The sequence below is a fragment of the Puma concolor genome, chromosome E2, assembly GCF_028749965.1.
Source record: "Puma concolor isolate L17-30 chromosome E2, mPumCon1.1.hap2, whole genome shotgun sequence".
In the NCBI taxonomy this organism is placed as follows: Eukaryota; Metazoa; Chordata; class Mammalia; order Carnivora; family Felidae; genus Puma; species Puma concolor.
This window is the reverse complement of record NC_141681.1, coordinates 14,128,801-14,147,466: the sequence shown is the minus strand read 5'-3', so window position 1 is coordinate 14,147,466 and position 18,666 is coordinate 14,128,801. Positions and strand designations below refer to the sequence as shown.

General features: G+C 40.4%; 1 protein-coding gene across 7 annotated transcripts in view; it reads left to right on the top strand.

Moving 5' to 3' along the window:
- Positions 1-18,666, top strand: part of HYDIN (HYDIN axonemal central pair apparatus protein) — a 442,685-nt gene that overhangs the window by 395,251 nt on the left and 28,768 nt on the right. For all 7 annotated transcript variants that reach the window (XM_086688949.1, XM_086688948.1, XM_086688951.1 and 4 more), the window contains 10 exons: positions 612-830; positions 3,702-3,862; positions 6,118-6,215; positions 7,004-7,211; positions 8,389-8,601; positions 9,118-9,256; positions 10,360-10,525; positions 13,568-13,715; positions 14,134-14,341; positions 14,897-15,118. In XM_086688949.1, coding sequence (XP_086545075.1) covers positions 612-830; positions 3,702-3,862; positions 6,118-6,215; positions 7,004-7,211; positions 8,389-8,601; positions 9,118-9,256; positions 10,360-10,525; positions 13,568-13,715; positions 14,134-14,341; positions 14,897-15,118 — 1,782 coding nt within the window. The remainder of the gene's footprint in view (positions 1-611; positions 831-3,701; positions 3,863-6,117; positions 6,216-7,003; positions 7,212-8,388; positions 8,602-9,117; positions 9,257-10,359; positions 10,526-13,567; positions 13,716-14,133; positions 14,342-14,896; positions 15,119-18,666) is intronic.

The window sequence follows — 18,666 nt, the reverse complement described above, 5'->3', positions numbered from 1 at the left end:
CTGGGTCTGAATCCAGCTCTTCCAATATTCATGGTATGGCCACGAGCCAGTTGCAAGTTTCCTTGCCTGTAAAATAAGAGTAATAGCTGTACATCTCACAGTGTTGTTGAATGGATTAGAACTGTGTAAAGGTTTAGAACAGTGCCTGAGGCAAGGAACAGTTTAATAAATATTAGCTGCCTTTACTATTATATTTCTATCTAAGAATCTCTTATAGATATTTAAGACAATCTACACATACAGGTGTGAATGATGCATTTTTTGCCAAGATTTTTGGCTCTACCCCTTCTCTGGAATGTCACCATCAGGTATAAAAAGTCCTCAAACGGGGCGCCTGGGTGGCGCAGTCGGTTAAGCGTCCGACTTCAGCCAGGTCACGATCTCGCGGTCCGTGAGTTCGAGCCCCGCATCAGGCTGTGGGCTGATGGCTCAGAGCCTGGAGCCTGTTTCCGATTCTGTGTCTCCCTCTCTCTCTGCTCCTCCCCCGTTCATGCTCTGTCTCTCTCTGTCCCAGAAATGAATAAACGTTGAAAAATAAATAAATAAATAAAAAAAATAAAAAGTCCTCAAGCTCAGATTCCCAAAAATACTAATATCGGGCTCTTCCGCAGATCGGCCACCTTCACCCTGGGTGTGCTAAGGACATAGTAGTGACCATGAAGTCCGAAGTGCCCATCAATCTGAAGAAGATGGGGGTCAAGTGCAAGCTCTCCAGGATCACGTTTCAGCTCCCTGCAGACCAGGTCCCTGATTGGGATGACGGCATGCGCACAGTCAAGTGGGTGGATGTGGTCAGAAACACACCCGGTTCTTTCGCTGCAAAACGAAAGGTGAGGGGAGACATCAGGTACAAATCTGACCAGGACTGCCGTGGCTGGTGGTGCCTGCTGCTCTCCGGTTCAGTGTCTCATCATTTCCTTCCTTCATGGAACAAAAAAAAAAAAAAAAAGAAAAGTTTGTTTCCCATTCTGCATGACCTTGATTTGACCTTGATTTCAGAAGTAACAAACTGAACTGGCAAGCATGCCACCTGCCAGCCATGCAGCCCACACATCTTGACCCAAACCGCTTTAGTTTAAGTCTGGATGCCTCATGGAGCAAGTTCTCTCACCATCAACAGCATCAAGGTTAGACTTTCAGCTATTCCCTTTTTCTGTCTGTGTCCAGAATTTGATTAGTTATAATCTTTGGTTCATGACAGAATCTCATCTTTGGTCCATGCGTGTCCCTCTTTCAATTAGTCTTTGGCTGGTTTCTTTTAATAATGTAATAAACAGAGATGAACTCACACTCAGTGTAGGAAGTAGAACATGAATTACCTGTGTGCTTCTCACCCATTCCATCCCCCTGCCTCCCTCTTAGACGTAATCACAATCCTGAATCTTGTTTACTCATTCCCTTGATTTTTAGTTTTTCTTTCTTTTTCAACCTATACATTCTATTTTTTAAATATCATTTATTGTCAGATTGGCTTCCATACAACACCCAGTGCTCATTCTAAAAGGCATACCGTTTTGTTGTAGTTTCTAACTTTTAGTTTTTAAAAAACGGTTACTGCCTGTGATCCATATTGTTTCATGTGGCTATAGTATACCCATTTCACTGCTATATAAAATCCATTATTAATGGGGCGTCTGGGTGGCGCAGTCGGTTAAGCGTCCGACTTCAGCCAGGTCACGATCTCGCGGTCCGTGAGTTCGAGCCCCGCGTCGGGCTCTGGGCTAATGGCTCAGAGCCTGGAGCCTGTTTCCAATTCTGTGTCTCCCTCTCTCTCTGCCCCTCGCCCGTTCATGCTCTGTCTCTCTCTGTCCCAAAAATAAATAAACGTTGAAAAAAAAATTAAAAAAAAAAAATAAATAAAAAAAAATAAAATCCATTATTACTTATCATCCATTCTTCTTTTGAAAATTATTTGGTGTTTTCCATTGTGTACAGTGTTGCTGTGAACATCATTATTCATGTCAAATGGTGTTCAATTGCAAAAGTTTATATTCCTAGAAGTGGAATTGCTGAGTCATAAGATTTGTGAATTTCAGCTTTCCAAGATAATGCCCGTGTTCTCCAAAGTCACTGTACCTATGCACACTCCTATTGGCAGAGGGATCTTACTGATCCACATTCTCTACACAACTTGGCATTGCCAGACTTCTTGATTTTTTTTCACTTAAATGAATGGGAAATGGTCTAATTTGGGATCTACTTTGCATTTCCCTAACCACTGGTAAAGATGCATATGAATGACTTCATGGCCTTACTAGTCATCTCTTATATGCCTTTTGCCTAGTTTTCAATTATGATGCCTGTTCTTTGTATGAGTTATTTTATTTTTGATAAAGTTTACTATTCCTTCCTATTATTTGAATCCAAATGTCTTCACCAAATTTATAGCTTATCTTTTCACTTTCTTTGATGTATCTTTTGATGAACAAAAAATATTCTTATTTTTAATATAGCAAAATTTATTAATCTCATCTTTTACATATTTTGTGTGTGTGTGTGTGTGTGTGTGTCTTCTTTTTAAAACCCTTCTCTACCAGGGAAGAAAAATATTCTTTTTTTTTTTTTAGCTTTAAGAATTTTGCTTTTTGTATTTAAGCTCTTGGCCCACCTCGATTTTATGTATGGTGTGAGGCAAGGATCCAATTTAATGGTTTTCCATGACCTGGCCAAATCCCTTTTTTGTTTAGCCCTTCTGTTTCCTAGTGATCTGCCATGACTCCCTTATCATCTAAATTTCATATATGCCTGGTATGTTTCTTGTCTCAGTATTCTACTTCATTGTCACTTTGTCTATCCCTATGCCAGTTTTACCTTGCCTTAATTTCCATAGCTTCATAATCAGTCTTGATATTTCCAAGGGAAGTCCCTCTCCCATACTGTTTTGTTCTGAAGTATTTTCATTATTCTTGGTCCTTTATTTTTCTATATAATTTTGGAATCCACTTACCAAGTTCTGTGGAAACCCTGACTGAAACTTGATTGGAATTGGATTGTATCTATAAGTCCATTTAGGAAGGATTAACAATTTTACAATATTAATTCATCCTTTCTATTAGTGAGTTTTATCTGTATATTTATTTAGGTCTTTTTTAACTTTTTTTTTTTTTTACTTCCATTTAGTTTCTTTACTACTATTAGGACTTCTCAGGTTTTTTATTTTTTCTTGAGTCAATTTTATTAAGTTATTTTTCTATGAATTTGCCCTTCAACTAAGTTTTCATATGTATTTTCATAAAGTTATTTATAATGTTTTCTTATCATCTGTTTAAATCTATAGGATCAGTGGTAGTGTCCTCTTTTTAATTTTTGATATCAGTTATTTTTATTTACTCATTTTTTTCTTGATCAATCGCCCTGAAGACTTTTTAAGTCATTCCACATAAACATCATTTGGCTTTATTAGTCCTCTCTGTTCTCAATTTATTTTCTGTTTCATTAATATCTGTCCCTAATTTTATTATTTCCTTTCCTCTACCTTCTTTATAGTCCATCTAACCCCCAAACTAATATTCTCTGTAGTCCTGATGCTCTTAGTAATTTGTTTCCTTTCCCATATAGGAGTCATTTTAGGTTTACCTTAATCATTTATTCTGGAACTGGAATCATTTATTCTGTAAGTTGGTGTTAATTTGCATGGGTAAAATACTGTTACCGCCCACCCCTTTATTCTTGTGAGTCAGCTAGCTCTGCCTTTGTTACAGGTGATAGAGACGGATCCTGAGCCTGTTCACTCAGTAGTAGAAGAAAACTACCGAGAACTGCATCTTCAGATCAGTGCCAATGTGAATTTTGCTTCATATCAATGCGAAACAAGCAATGTGCACTTTAAAGAAACACTGGTTTACCAGACCCGAGTGTTTGAGTGAGTCTTTGAAAGCCCCCCAGCACTCACAGAGAAGTTCTTTCGTTTCATCATTTGCCTATTCCTTTATCAAATACTTATTCAATGTTTATGACAGCATATACCAGGCATCATAGCTATGTAGCATGCACCAGAGGAACTCTAGGGATGCAGTGAAACATTCAGATCCACAGAGCTATTAAAGTTCACACCTGAAATCAAGATATAGGCCAGGAAACACAGTCCACCAGGAGGGCAGCATCCGGCCATCAGCTTCAGTAGGGATGGTCCTTGAAGCAGTCCACACCACCACCCAGTAACCATTCTTTTCTCCCCAACTCCAGGTGACAATATCCACACTAGTGGGAATGGGTCCATCTTAGCTCAGAAGCCCCACAATCAACAGAAGCCAATACTCCTCATAAGCACCCCATAGGTATAGCTTCCATAATCCTTATAAGAGACATGCCCAATTACAAGAGTCACTACACTCACAGAACCCCAAAGCTATAGCTTCCCTCCAGGGAATCATAATTCCCTCAAGACCAGATGCAATTTACCAATTAGGGGTCATGTTAACTCTAAACAATGTTGCCTAATAATACAGCTGATATTTCTCCTTTATCAGGTTTCCAGGGAAACAGCTAGAAAATTTATTCAAAGTCAAAATTGTCCTTAGAAGGAAAAGGGTTATGTTAACTCACATACAAGAATATAAGGATGTCATGGGTCCCCCTCTTAAAGAGCTCATGGGGGGAATGGGTGAAAATAGGTGGTTGCAGTATGGTGTCCTGTGTATGCTGTGAGAGTACCTGAAGCAGATGGAATATCAGGGAATACTTCCCAGATGAAGCAGTGCCCATTCTACAGGATGATTAGGAGATAGCCAGGTGAAGAAGTGAGAAAAAAGGGGCCTTCTAGACAGAGAAAGCAGCATATGCAAAGACAGAGAAAGACCATTCTTTGAGAATTATGAGCACAAAAATGTAAACCACTGACATTTCAACTTTGTAAAAATTGGTAACTAACTTGTTCAACTCAGTTTGCATTTGTTACACTTTTAAGTTTTCAAATTATCATAGAACCAAAAGAAATAAGGGAGGAAGTGGTACCTTCTGTTGATAGCCATTTCACTTAAAGCTGGGGTTGGCAAACTATGGCCCGAGGACCAAATCCAACCAGCTGCCTATTGTTGTAAATAAAGTTTCTTTTGACCCACAGCCACATAAATTCATTTATGTGTTGTCTATGGCTGCTTTGGTACTACAACAGCAGAGTGAGTAGTTACTACAAACACCGATGGTATGCAAAGCCAAAAAACATATGCTGTGTTGCCCTTTGCAACAACAACAACAACAAAAAAGTTTGCCAACTCCAGTCTGAACTAAGAACTTTTTTGTCAAGAGTATTCTGTACCACCAAGATTTCTCCACTTTATAAATATTGTCTTTAGGATAGTGGCCAGTGCTCATACTTTTACACAATAAACATAAGCCCCTGAGGTCAAAGCACTTGACTTTGGGCATACCTGCACAGTCTACCTGGATCAAATAGTGGAGATCTGATCCTTACACCCTCCCCTAGACCTACACCCCCCTCCAAACTCAACTCCAACTACTTCACTAAAATTAGTAAGACATTTGTGTTTTCTTCTCTAACATAATCATTTTCCTGTATCAAGGCCTCATCCTTCTGCTGTGATTGTGATCAAGTTTAAAAATGATTCCAGAAAAAGCTTCTATTTCCTGGTTCTTGTCTTATATGCAGGGAAACTTGAGGCAAGAAAAGTCTCTACTCATTCAGAATTTGAGACAAGTCTCAGTCAATGAAGGAATTTCAGGCAGGGGTCAAATGGCTTCCGACCACAGGGACATTGTTTCCAGTGGGAGATGTTTCAGTAAGGGAGGGACTGGAATTTGCACCTAAAGAAAGTACTGTCATGGAAAACACATTTTGATTCCTCTCTCATGGGAATTTTTCAGAATTACAGCAAACTCATGCTGAGAGCTCATTGCATAGGGTGCTGGTACTGTGCCAGATGATTTAAAGTGCTAAACATTTGAATATTTTTACTTTTAATAGTAAATAGTGTTTTAGAAGGAGATATAACTAGCACAGCAAATGCATGATGTCAGACAGAATGCTTAAAACTTGCCTTTTGAAGAAATGTTTAAGAAACACAGTGACAACTTAAAGTAACAGTATAGATGATGTGTAGACAGGAAAAAAATCATCGACAGCACATTTCTCAAATCCATTCTCTGATCTATCTGCAGGTTTGAACTGACTAATTCAGGAAATGTGCAGCTGGAATTCAATTGGGTCTCAGAAGAGACTGCAAAGGCTGTCAGCTTTGCAATGCCAGATAACCAAGGTAAACACAATGATAGGAAAACTCCAGGGCTTGAACCGAGTCCCCAGTTAGTAGGAGAGCCTTGTTCATGGAGAAATGAGCACTGGTCCAACAGCTCCCTCAGTAGCCAAGGAGAAGCAGAGCAAATGTTTCATGGTGTCTGCAGAGCCAAACAGGCCTGAGAAACTCAAGAGCTGACCTCTGTCCTCCTGGAGCCTGGAGCCGAGAGCCTGGCCCTCCATTAGGCCAGCACCCCAGTCACTGACCCCTAGGAATCTTGTCTTTTAGGCCTTAACCTCTTGGGAGATTACAGACCCTTGCAGAAACTGATGAAAACTATGAACTTTCTCCCTGGGAAATACACACCCATACCGAATGTGATATATATGAAGCACTTGGAAAAAGACTCAACACTTGGTGGACAAATATTCATTGCTGTTGTTGCAGTTTTGGAGATTCGCAGACCTTTCAAATGGGCCCCCAGATTGTGAACCCCTACTTTCAAACAATGATTCTCCAAAAAATTATATTCACAGCCCGTTATTCTTGAGGCAGGAGACCCACAGACCTCTCTTTGGCCCACCCCCTGAGCCAAAAGGAAACAACTTTGAAAAACTTATAGAATTAATAGAAGTATTTTTCATGAGTCTCCTGTGAGAGATATGAGCCAATCCCTTACCCTTAGTGCCCAAAGCTAAGTATTTCTGGTGGAAGAGGTGAGCCCACAGAGGGACCTGTGAGTGGGCTGCCTTCCACCTGCCCTCCCACTGCAAATACAGAATATCATTGGCTCTCTGTTTTGCCCCCAGGTTCTTCTCAAAAAGACCAATTTAGCCAGGGCACGCTGCACACGGTCAGTACTCTGGACAGTGCCATGGACCACTGGAATGAAGTTCCCCCCACGCCCTTCTCTGTGGAGCCTGCCTCAGGCATTGTGCCTGTGGGCAAAACTCAGAAGCTCAAAGTGAAATTCTCCCCGCTGGAAGTTGGAGACTTCGAGAGCAATCTCTTCTGCCAGTAAGAAGATGTGCTCTCCAGAGCAAAACTCCACATCTCCTACCCTCTCTTCTGTCCCAGCACCACCATTCTTTCCAGCCCCGGGCCCCTCCATAGCCCCCTGATTGTCACATTTCCCATTGGGAAGATTCAGAAAGGCCAGGATTTAGAAGATAAGGAGAATTTTTTCTTTTGTATTACTCACCAACACTCTCTAGACTCTTCCTCCTGCCTATTACGCCCTTCCCAGCCACACACAGGATTCCACTGAGCAACAGAATGGCTGACAGACAGGTAGGTTCCAGTCCTTGGGCAAATATGAACTTAGGAAAACTTTCTTACGCCTTTTCTGAGACTTGGTCTCCTCATATGTAAAATGGAAATAGCAATACCCACCTTGTACAGTAATCATGAACATTAAGTGAGTTAAATCAAGTGAAGACTTAGAACAGTACCTGGCACATAATAAGCACAATAAACATTACATAGCCATGGTGGTGGACCTGATACATAGGTGAGGAATAGAAAGGGCCCAGACCCAATTCAAGAAATCCAATCCAATAACATTTAGCAAGTCCATGATGTGTTAACCACTCCCATGAAAGATCCATACAGAACACTTACCTTACAGAGGAATTGTGTAAAATATGGTATGGGGTGGCAGAGACCTATGTGAGCCATAAAAGCCTTGTGGAGCCGCTGCTATCACACTGCAGGGACCCGTCCCACACCTGGGCCTAAGCTTGGTGCTGGGACTAGAGGTCTACTTACATCCAGTTCACTTTCTCCAAGGAGCTCAGGATACTCATTTAGAATTTCTGTGTCAGTTTTCATACCTCACTAGATGCCTGTGAGAGGGCCCAGAGGGCAAGACTCTGTGCTTGTTTTATAGCAGGGAAAATTTCTCACCACTGCTGGAGGGAATAACTTGGGGCCATACTTAGATACAGAGAAAGAACCAGAATTCATCCTCCTCATACTCAGCCCATTCATGCATTCATCCACTCAACAGTTCATGAATGAACACCTACTATGTATCATGCGCTATTCAAGGCATTTATATTATGTTGTTGACCAGGATAGACCCAGTCTCTGCTTTCATGGAGCTCACGTTCTGGTGGATATAATATTCATTTCCAACCAACTAAGGAAGTGGTGATTCATCTAAAAATGAATAAGAATAATCTTATCCTCACAGGATTCCCAACCTGCCACCTGGAGAGCAAGGCCCAGTCCTTTCAGCAAAAGGGCGGAGCCTTTTGCCCTTCTGCCATTTTGACCTAAAACACTCAGACTATATCAGTGGTCATCGGCGCAACCCAGATCTCCGAGGACCTTCTGGTGCGGCTCTGGATTCAAACACCCGGGTGATTGAGTTCACCAGCGTGGGCATAGGAGGGAAGAATATCCGGTAAGTTGCTTATGGTTTGCATTGGTTCTTATCAGTGAGTTCTTCTAAAGAACTTAGAGGAAGAATTCAGAGAAGTCAGTGAAGTTAATTCCTAGAAGCAGGCTTGAAATATTGGGGTTGGACTTTAGAGAAGTCCATAGTAAGGAAGTCTATAGTAAGGAAGCTGAATTTGTCTCCTTAGTTTTGACACTGGGGAAATATGGAAGACATAAAAATGTAATCCCTGACCACCACCTTAACCACAGAGGGTCAGTCATTGGGACAGAAGGGCCCTGAATATCATTATTCCCAAGTCCAGAACTCTAGCCATAGTTTGCCCCTCCCCCCCCCAAATGAAGTGCAGTTTTCATTTCTTCACAATACTTCACAAGTGCAGTATTCATTGTGGTAATAGAGTATGCAGACAAGTCCTGATTCCCAGATAGGGGGACTGTGCTAGGGAAGGTCCTAAGAAAGTTTCTCTAATTCTTCAACCCCCATTTCACTCTCTGCTATCAATTCTTCCCCCTTGGCCAGGACTTTTACAATCCTGAACCCAACTAATAGCACCTACTCCTTCTCTTGGATCTCTGAAGAAACTGAAAGTCTCCAGAACCCTCCAGCCTTCACATGCCTTACAGAGAAGGGCTTCATCCACCCTGAAAAGAAAGCGGAGGTATGTGTGTGTGTGTGTGTATGTGTGTGTGTGTGTGTGAGAGAGAAAGAGAGAGAGAGAGAGAGAATCAGGACCACTTGACTCAGGGCATTGATCATCTTCTCCCCTTCTACATAGCAAGTGTGCTGTAGACCATAGAGTGAGGGAGGACAGCCTAAGGGTGCATCAATCAACAAGTATTTCTTGAGCGGCATATACGTTAGGCAATCCTCATGAACAAGACAGAACTGAGCTCTCTTGGGTGGCTGTAGAGAAGTGAAAAGGTCTAGTATTTGCAGTTTTAAAAACTGAAATTATTAAAGCAGGAAAGAGGAGCTGAACACTAATACCTGCAGACTCTAGGACTCATAGATTACTCTCTGAAGACTTATTTTTTCCCGAGGGACTGACAGCAGTAAAAGGATACAGATGTATTTTTACTTGGTCGGGCCACAGGGTAAAACAGAAAAGTGAGTCATGTCCCACAGCGTAGTCCTCATGTTACACAATGGTACAGGGTAGAGTCATACCTAAAGAAATGTGATCTCACTGGCCAAAACAGATCTATGGGCCTGTATCCTGTAAGTTATGCAGAGAATCTTGGAGGCAGAAATAAATCATGAAACAGAAATCATGCATTCAAATGCTTTCAGGAAGGTCACACAAATGAATGGATCCAGCCAAGGGGACAATGATAGGGACTGCTGAGCACCAGCACCAGCTGGCGATAGTGCTTCTCTGTCAGATGACCACCACACAGACAAGTTGCCAGTGTTGCCAGTTCTCCCAAACTTTTTGTGAAAAGCCAAAATTCCATATTTCTATTGAAATCTCTCTATTTTTACATGTCAAACAAAGACATGGTGTGAAATATGGCAGCACAGTCATCAGAGGCTGTGATCGGGCTAGACCTCCTTAGGACGACCTGTGGCAGGGCAAAAAAACATTGATATTGCTGGAACAGGCAAATCTATTGCCTTCACAGTAGAAAGGTAGACAGTAGAAAGGTGGAGATGACCTGGTAATGCCAAACATTGTAACCCCAGCACCAGTAAGCCTCCAATGGCATGTGGAGTATGCAAACAGAAATGTCTTTACCACTCTTTTCCAAATGGTCTTCTTAGATTGTCTTCCAGTTCACGCCTTTCCATCTGGACATCACAGAAGCCTTCTGGACTTTCTTAATCCCTGAACACAACATCACAGTCCCTTTCCTTCTGGTAGGCAAAGCCACCGACCCTCTCATCAATCTGGACAAGTCACATCTCAACTTCAGTTGTCTCCTCATTGGTAAGGCTGCCCTGTTGGTTTATGTTTAGACTTGGCATGACCTCTCAGGGTAAGGGGTAGGACTGACCCCACAATGAGCTCTGGGAGCAGACTTGGGGGGGGAACTTTTTCTGGTACCTTCCAGAAGCATGTCAGAGGTCTTCTATCACTATTCACAAAGCCGTAAATTATTTGTCTTTCAATCTGATTTCCATCAGGTATCTTCTAAACCCACACATTAATAACCTAAGGAAATATAGGAGACTTGCTACAAATCACACTTGTTAGATTCCTTGAAGGCCTGGACTGCCTATGTTCATTTCCAGAGGCTCATGTTATCCCCATCTTACTTGTATGTGCCTCAGAGCATGGGCTGTATTTGTATGCCTCTCAGTATGAGTCACAGTGGTCAGATTTCTCTGCCATCCTTTCATGCATTCATTCAGCTCAACAAAATATTACTAAGCCCCTTGTGTGACCCAGGCACTCTCTTGTGAGCTGAGAATGCCATGGATAAAGCCACAGTCCCCACCCTCATGGTGGTTACATTCTAGTAATAGGAAGTAGACTACCAAAAAAGAAAAGATACAGCATGTCTGATGTTAATAAGTGTTGTAAAGAAAAATAAAGCAGGGTATGGAGGACAAAGAATGCCAGTAGGCAATGGGGAAGTAACATTTGATCAGAGACCTGAAGGAAATAAAGGAAGTGATTGCCAGGTCCCTTATCACATGGATGTGGGGTGTGTGTGTGTGTGTGTGTGTGTGTGTGTGTGTGTAAAGTATAACTAAAGCCAGAATATATTTTAGTAACTCATTAGATTTTTATGTTTAGACAAGTAATATTCTTGTAATAAGTCAATCATTCTGTTATATAAGGAAATTTTTAATGTCTCTCCATCCATCCTTTCCGTCAAAGGAAACCACATTAACAGTTTTTTTATGTAATACTTCCATACATTTCTTATACTGATACATATAAGTAGGTGGGAGGAGTATGGTGTTTTGGAAGGTTTTGAACAAATAAGTGGGCAAGTTAGCATAAGAATAATAACAGCAGTCTTAACTATATAGAAGACACACTGATGTTCACCAGAGGGGAGGAGGGTAGAGGGATGGTGATGAAATAGGTAGTGGGGATTAAGGAGTACACTTGTGATGGGCACCAGGTGATGTATGGAAGTGTTGAATCACCATATGGTACACGACTCTAATATAACACTGTATGTTAAATAACTGGAATTAAAATAAAAAATAAGAGGGGCGCCTGGGTGGCGCAGTCGGTTAAGCGTCCGACTTCAGCCAGGTCACGATCTCGCGGTCCGTGAGTTCGAGCCCCGCGTCAGGCTCTGGGCTGATGGCTCAGAGCCTGGAGCCTGTTTCCGATTCTGTGTCTCCCTCTCTCTCTGCCCCTCCCCCGTTCATGCTCTGTCTCTCTCTGTCCCAAAAATAAATAAACGTTGAAAAAAAAAATTTTTTTTAATAAATAAATAAATAAATAAATAAATAAATAAATAAATAAATAAAATAAAATAAAAAATAAGAGAATAGAATAAACAAATAAATACAGCAAGACAAACAGAATTTGATCTAGGAATGTAACAGTGGTGCATTTTAGTATGATTATATCAACAGATTAAAGAACAACCATGTAATCAATGATATGAATGTACACTAAAAAGTGATTGCTAAAATTCATCATTCTCAACAGAAATTTTAACAGTAAGATAGGAATAGAGGGAGAAACTTAAATAAAGAAGACTAACCAAAATTAAGAGGCAAATATTATCTTGTAATAAACTACTAAAACTGCTGCAGTTAAAATCAGGAATTAGGCAAAGATGCTTGTTATTATTGAATACTTTCTTAGTGGTTTAGCAAATACAATAAAACAAGAAAATTCAGTAATTGGCATAAACATTAGGGGAAAAGAGACAAAACTATCTCATTTGCTGTTCTGGTTACCTCATACATAGAAAACCTCAAGAGGCTCAAGAGAAAAGCAAAACAAACCACTAGAATCAACAGGATAATTTAGTAAGTGACTGGATGCAAGACAGTTATGTAAAAATCAATAGTTTCTCTTTCTTTTAGTAATAAGCACCTAGAAACAGAAACAAAAAAAATCCATTCAATATTGACAAAACCTATATAATATCTAAGGATAAATGTAACAAGAAAAGCACAGGATCTATATGAATAAAACTATAAAATCTTATTTAAATGCTCCCAAAACAAGATTTGAACATTTACCAGTTCTCTCAAAATTAAATGCAAATGCAATCAAGTTCCAAGCAGAGTCCCAACTGGTGTTGCCAGATAAAATACAGGATGCACAGTCAATTTTGAATTTCAGATAACAATGAGTAGGGGTTTTTTTTTTATGTCAGGATAAGTATGTCCCATGCAATATTTGGGACATACTTATACTAAAAAATATATGTATACTTACTAAATCTGGCAACCTTAATCCCAAAAGGATTGGGGGTGGGGGGATATTGGATAAAATGATTCTAAAGTTTATATGGAAAAAAACAAATGTACAATAGTCAAGGAAAGTAAGAAAAGGCAAGATAGTGACAGAAGATGTATTAGGGCCCTGTCAGGACCCTCATGACATTCCTGAGCTCTGATGCAAAAGAGTTCAATGCAGGGACTATTTACAAAGATTGGGACTGAGTTAAGGGGCCTACTAGGGATGGTGAGGCGCTCATTGACAAAATTAGGAAGGCATTGGGTCCAAAGGAACAAGGAGAGAAAATAGTATCATCAGAATCACCTAGGACAGCTGTGACCAAGGCAGAGGAGCCACCTAGCAGGAGCAGGCCATTGATAGAGTAAAGTTCTAGAAGGAAGAAGTGGAATCCTCCTGGGTGGGAAGGTCACTTGTAGAACAGAAGGAAGGAAGAGAGGTGGTCAAAGACTGAAGAGCTTGGGAGAAGAGAGAAAAGAAGGTGAAGGATTTCCTCTAAGGAGGTTTCCTCTTGCCCGAGGAGCAGTATCTGCCCAGATACTTTAGGAGCAGGTATGAGGTCTTCACTGAGGGCTGATGTTTCCTCCTCAGGCAGAGAAGCCAGGGAGACCGTGCATATCATCAACAAGGAGGAGCAGGGGTTCCATTTTGCCTTCCAAGACAACTCCCGATATTCTGAAGGTTTCAGCAACAGCCTGGTCATATGTCCCATGGAAGGTTGGATCCCACCACTGTCCAGGTAAAGAAAAGGTTCCCCAGGACTACACCCTCCCAAGGTAGTAGGGGTTCCAGGCCTGCCAGGAGGATAAGTTTTCCTCAGAGTGCTGCTGCATGTCGAGATTAATGTTAACAATCCCATCTCTGTCCTACTATTTCTCATTGTTCATTTTCCTGATAAATTGTAAAGCCCTGAGAACTTTAAGCCCTTTTTCTCAATATTTTCTCTCATGCTTATATTCTTTTCCTTGATATCTACTATGTTTGTGAACTCATAAGGCAGTGCCCTACCTTGTCTGGCAAACCTTCAAAACTCATCATAATTTGAGGTGGTGATACTCTTTCCTCACAGTGTGTGCCAATCCACTGGGCTCATAGTCTTTAGCAGGTTTTAGCAGGTTGGCCTAGTCAGCTAATCTGCTGTCTTCTTCCCCAACCAGGTTCCCAATTGATATTTTCTTCACACCAAAGCAGGAAGGAGATGTGAACTTTAATTTGATCTGCAATGTGAAAAAGAAAGCCCACCCTCTGACCTTAAATGTCAAGGCTGAGGGCTACACTATGAATGCAGAGGTCAAATGCAAGGACAGGACTGGCTTGATTACTCTCCTGACTCCCAACCAGACTACCATTATCAACTTCTATGAGGTAAGAGTGTGAGAGAGCACTGACATCTCTCTCTCTCTCTCTCTCTCTCTCTCTCTCTCTCTCTGTGTGTGTGTGTGTGTGTGTGTGTGTCCACTCAAGCTGGGAAGAGCAGTATAAGTGAATGTTAGCTGAATCTCACTGTTTCAAATGCCAGAGAGACCAGGAGAACAGAAACATGCCAGGAGCAGCTCCATCCTCCAAATATATATAGTTTTAATGTGAAAACATTTCTTGTTTTATTTTTCAGGGGTAGAGAGATGGTAGGGAAGGAAACAATGCTTGTATTACACATACAGGAAGGATGTTTGATTACCAAGGGAGGTCTAAGAATTAAATTGCTATCGTACTCTTCAGGTATGAGAGGCCCCCAACACCTCATAGCTCTGGCTGGAATACTTGACCATATTAAGCTAAGGATACTCAACTCGCTAACATCGTCTGCCATTCCTATTTCCCAAAGGATATTTTCCCCCAACGTGTTATGTATCCTGACCTGAGAGAATGGAACCATGGTTTGCATTCATTCCATATACTACTCTGTTCTCTGTCTCTCAGGTGGAGTTGAATGAATGTGTGCAGTGTGAACTCAGCTTTATCAACACTGGAAAGTTCAGCTTCAGCTTCCAGGCAGAGCTATCTGGCCCCAAAGCCCTGCTGCAGTACTTGGACTTTTCACCCATTGATGGCAGTGTGGATGTGGGGCAGAGTGTGCACGCCACCTTGTCTTTCCAACCACTTAAGAAGTGTGTCTTGAAGGGCCTGGAACTCAGAATCAAGGTGAGACCATTTAATATTGCCGGACACTGGAAGCACTCACAGCACTCTGTCTTGAAGGATTAGTTCTCCTGTGTGCTCCTTGTCTTCTCCACTCTGCCAGAAGCTCCTGGAGAGCGGTTGTGTTGGAGATAGTCCCATAATCTCTAGTATAAAGGCCTCATTCACAGTTGAGGTGCCTGGTGAGTGGCAGTTGAAAAGCGGTTCACCATCCATGCACTAGAATACCATGCAGCCATTAAAATGAACAAGGGAGACAGATGGGAGATGGAAAGGAAGCAAGAGAGACAAAATATGTATAACATTTTCCAAGATAAGCTATTGAATGAAAAACCAAGGAACTGTGATGTCCACAGTAATGGCTGTGTCCTATGGTGTTCTTCCGCAAAAAAAAAAAAAAAAAAAAACCAGCAAAATCAACTTTTTTAGAACTCTCAAAATCAACCAAAGGCTTGCAACAATCCTAGGAGCATTTATTCAAGAAAAATAGATGTACTGTGTATATATGCCACATTTTCTTTAGTTATCCATCCATCGAAGGACAATTAGGTTGTTTCCACATCTTGACTACTATGAATAGTGCTACACCAAACATGAACATTAACAAGTGTTAATATCTCTTGAAAATTCTGATTTAAATTCTTTTGGATAGCACAACCAAACAAAGACACCACAAGAAAACTACAGGCCAATATCCCAAATGAACATAGGTGTAAAAATCCTCAATAAAATACCAGTAAACCAAATCCAAAAATACACTGAAAGGATCATACACTACGATCAAGTGGGACTTATCCCTCAGAGCAAGGGTGGTTCAACATACAAAAATCAATTAATGTTATATCTGACATTAACAGAATAAAAGATAAAAGTCACATGAGCATCACAATAGAAGTGGCAAAAAGCATTTGACAAAATTCATCACCAAAAACTCTCAACAAACTAGGATTAGAAGGAAAGTACCCCAACATAATAAAGGCCATATATGAAAAGCTCACAGCTACCATCATATTCATCAGTGAAAAGCTAAAAGCTCTTCCTCTAAGAGCAGGAACAAGGCAAGGATGTCTACTCTCACCACTTCTGTTCAACAGAGTACTGGAAGTCCTAGGCAGAGCAATTAGGTAAGGGAAAGAAAGAAGATGCATCCAAATCAGAAAGGAAAAAATAAAATCCCTGTGTGCAGACAACATGATCTTCTATGTAGAAAACCCAAAAGATTCCATTAAAAAATCTCTTAGCATTAATAAAATAATGAAGTAAAGTTGCAGGATACAAAGTCAACAAACAAAAATCAGTTGCTTTTCTGTACACTAACAAGAAACTGTCTGAAAAGAAAATTAGTGGGAATGCAAGCTGGTGCAGCCACTCTGGAAAACAGTATGGAGGTTCCTCAAAAAACTAAAAATAGAACTACCCTACGACCCAGCAATTGCACTACTAGGCATTTATCCATGGAATACAGGTGTGCTATTTCAAAGTGGCACATGCACCCCATGTTTATAGCAGCACTATCGACAATAGCCAAAGTATGGAATATATATATATATATATATATATATATATATATATACACACACACACACACACACACACACACACAATGGAGTATTATATATATATATAATATATATATTGGCAATCAGAAAGAACGAAATCTTGCCATTTGCAACTATGTGGATGGAACTGGAGGGTATTATGATAAGTGAAATTAGTCAGAGAAAGACAAAAATCATGACTTCACTCATATGAGGACTTTAAGAGACAAAACAGATGAACATAAGGGAAGGTAAACAAAAATAATATACAAACAGTGAGGGGGACAAAACAGAAGAGACTCATAAATATGGAGAACAAACTGAGGGTTACTGGAGGGGTTGTGGGGGGGGGTGGGCTAAATGGGTAAGGGGCACTAAGGAATCCACTCCTGAAATCATTGTTGCACTATATGCTAACTAATTTGGATGTAAATTTTAAAAAATAAAAAAATAAAAATAAATAAAATTAGGAAAACAACTTCATTTAATCCATGGAAAAGGATTAAATTATCAGGAATAAACTTAACTACAGTGGTGAAAGACTTGTATACTGAAAACTATAAAACACTGATGAAAGAAATTAAAGACACCAACAAATGAAAAATATCCTGTGTTCATGGATGGGAAGCGTTAATATTATTAAAATGTCCATACTGCCCAAAGCCTTCTATAGATTTAATGCAATCCCTATCAAAATCCCAATGGCATTTTTTTTTTTTTTTACAAAACAGAAAAACAATTCTACAACTCATACGAGACCACAAAAGACCACAAATAGCCAAATCAGTCCTGAGAAAGAAGAACAAGGCTAGGGACACCACACTTCCTGATTTCAAACTATATTACAAAGCTACCAAAATCAAAATAGTACAGTACCAGCATCGAGACACATACATAGACCAATGGAACAGAACAGAGCCCAGAAATAAATGCACACATACATAACCAACAGATCTTTGACAAGGGTGCCAAGTATACACAATGGAAAAGGAGAATCTCTTCAACAAATGGTGCTGGGAAAACTGGATATTCAGATCCAAAAGACCTGTAGGACCTGAAACCATAGAACTCCTAGAAGAAAACATCGGGGGGAAGTTCATAACAACAGTTTGTCGGTGGCTTCATGGATATGACACTAAATGCACAGGCAACAAAAAACAAAATAGACAAGTGGAAGTACCTCAAAATCAAAAGCTTCTGCACAGCAAAAGCAACAGTCAACAGAGTTAAAAGACATTGTCTTTTTATGCATATCCTTAAGAAGAAGGCAACTGACAGTTAACCAGGAGGTATAGCAATTGGAATGAAGGTCGGTTTCTAGCCATTCCATAATTTAGATGGACATTAAGTCATAGCACAGTCTAAAAAAAGTTTGTTTGTTTGTTTGTTTTCAATTAGAAAAAAGCAAAGCTGTAAAACTCTGAGCCTGGAACTCGGGGGCAGGCTTGTAGCCATCTTCCCTGAGAAGTGCCATCCCTTTTCAGAACTGTCTTTTTTCAGAACATTTGTGTCTTACAGCAAAAAGAAACATCACACATCATAGTACCTTCCTGCTCTACTTGGCATAAAAGTTTAAGGTGGTCAATTTTACTCCTTTTCAGGGAATCAGTCACCAAATGCAAAGACTTTAAAAGCCTAAGCCTTAAATAAGAAACTGTTTTTCAATTTATGAAGTCATTTAGGAAATCTTGTACCAATGACTATTATGTTTATTCTAATGATGTTTAGAATGAGTAGTGGATATTTCGTTTTAAATCAATTATCAACTTAAGAAATTTCATATTATAAAAAGTTTTTGAAGAGCAGAGTAAGTTCCTGTCCCCTCAGGCATGTGTATCATCTTATGGAGAATTCAGAGGTGACCCATATTCTAACTTTCCACCCTTTCACCCTTGACATATGGGCCTTTGACCTCATTCTTGTCCTTTCCTGGTCACAAGGTGGCCATCCCACCTGCAACCCCATGTCTGCATTCAGAATGGAAACACGAGGCAAGAGCCCGAAGGCAAACAC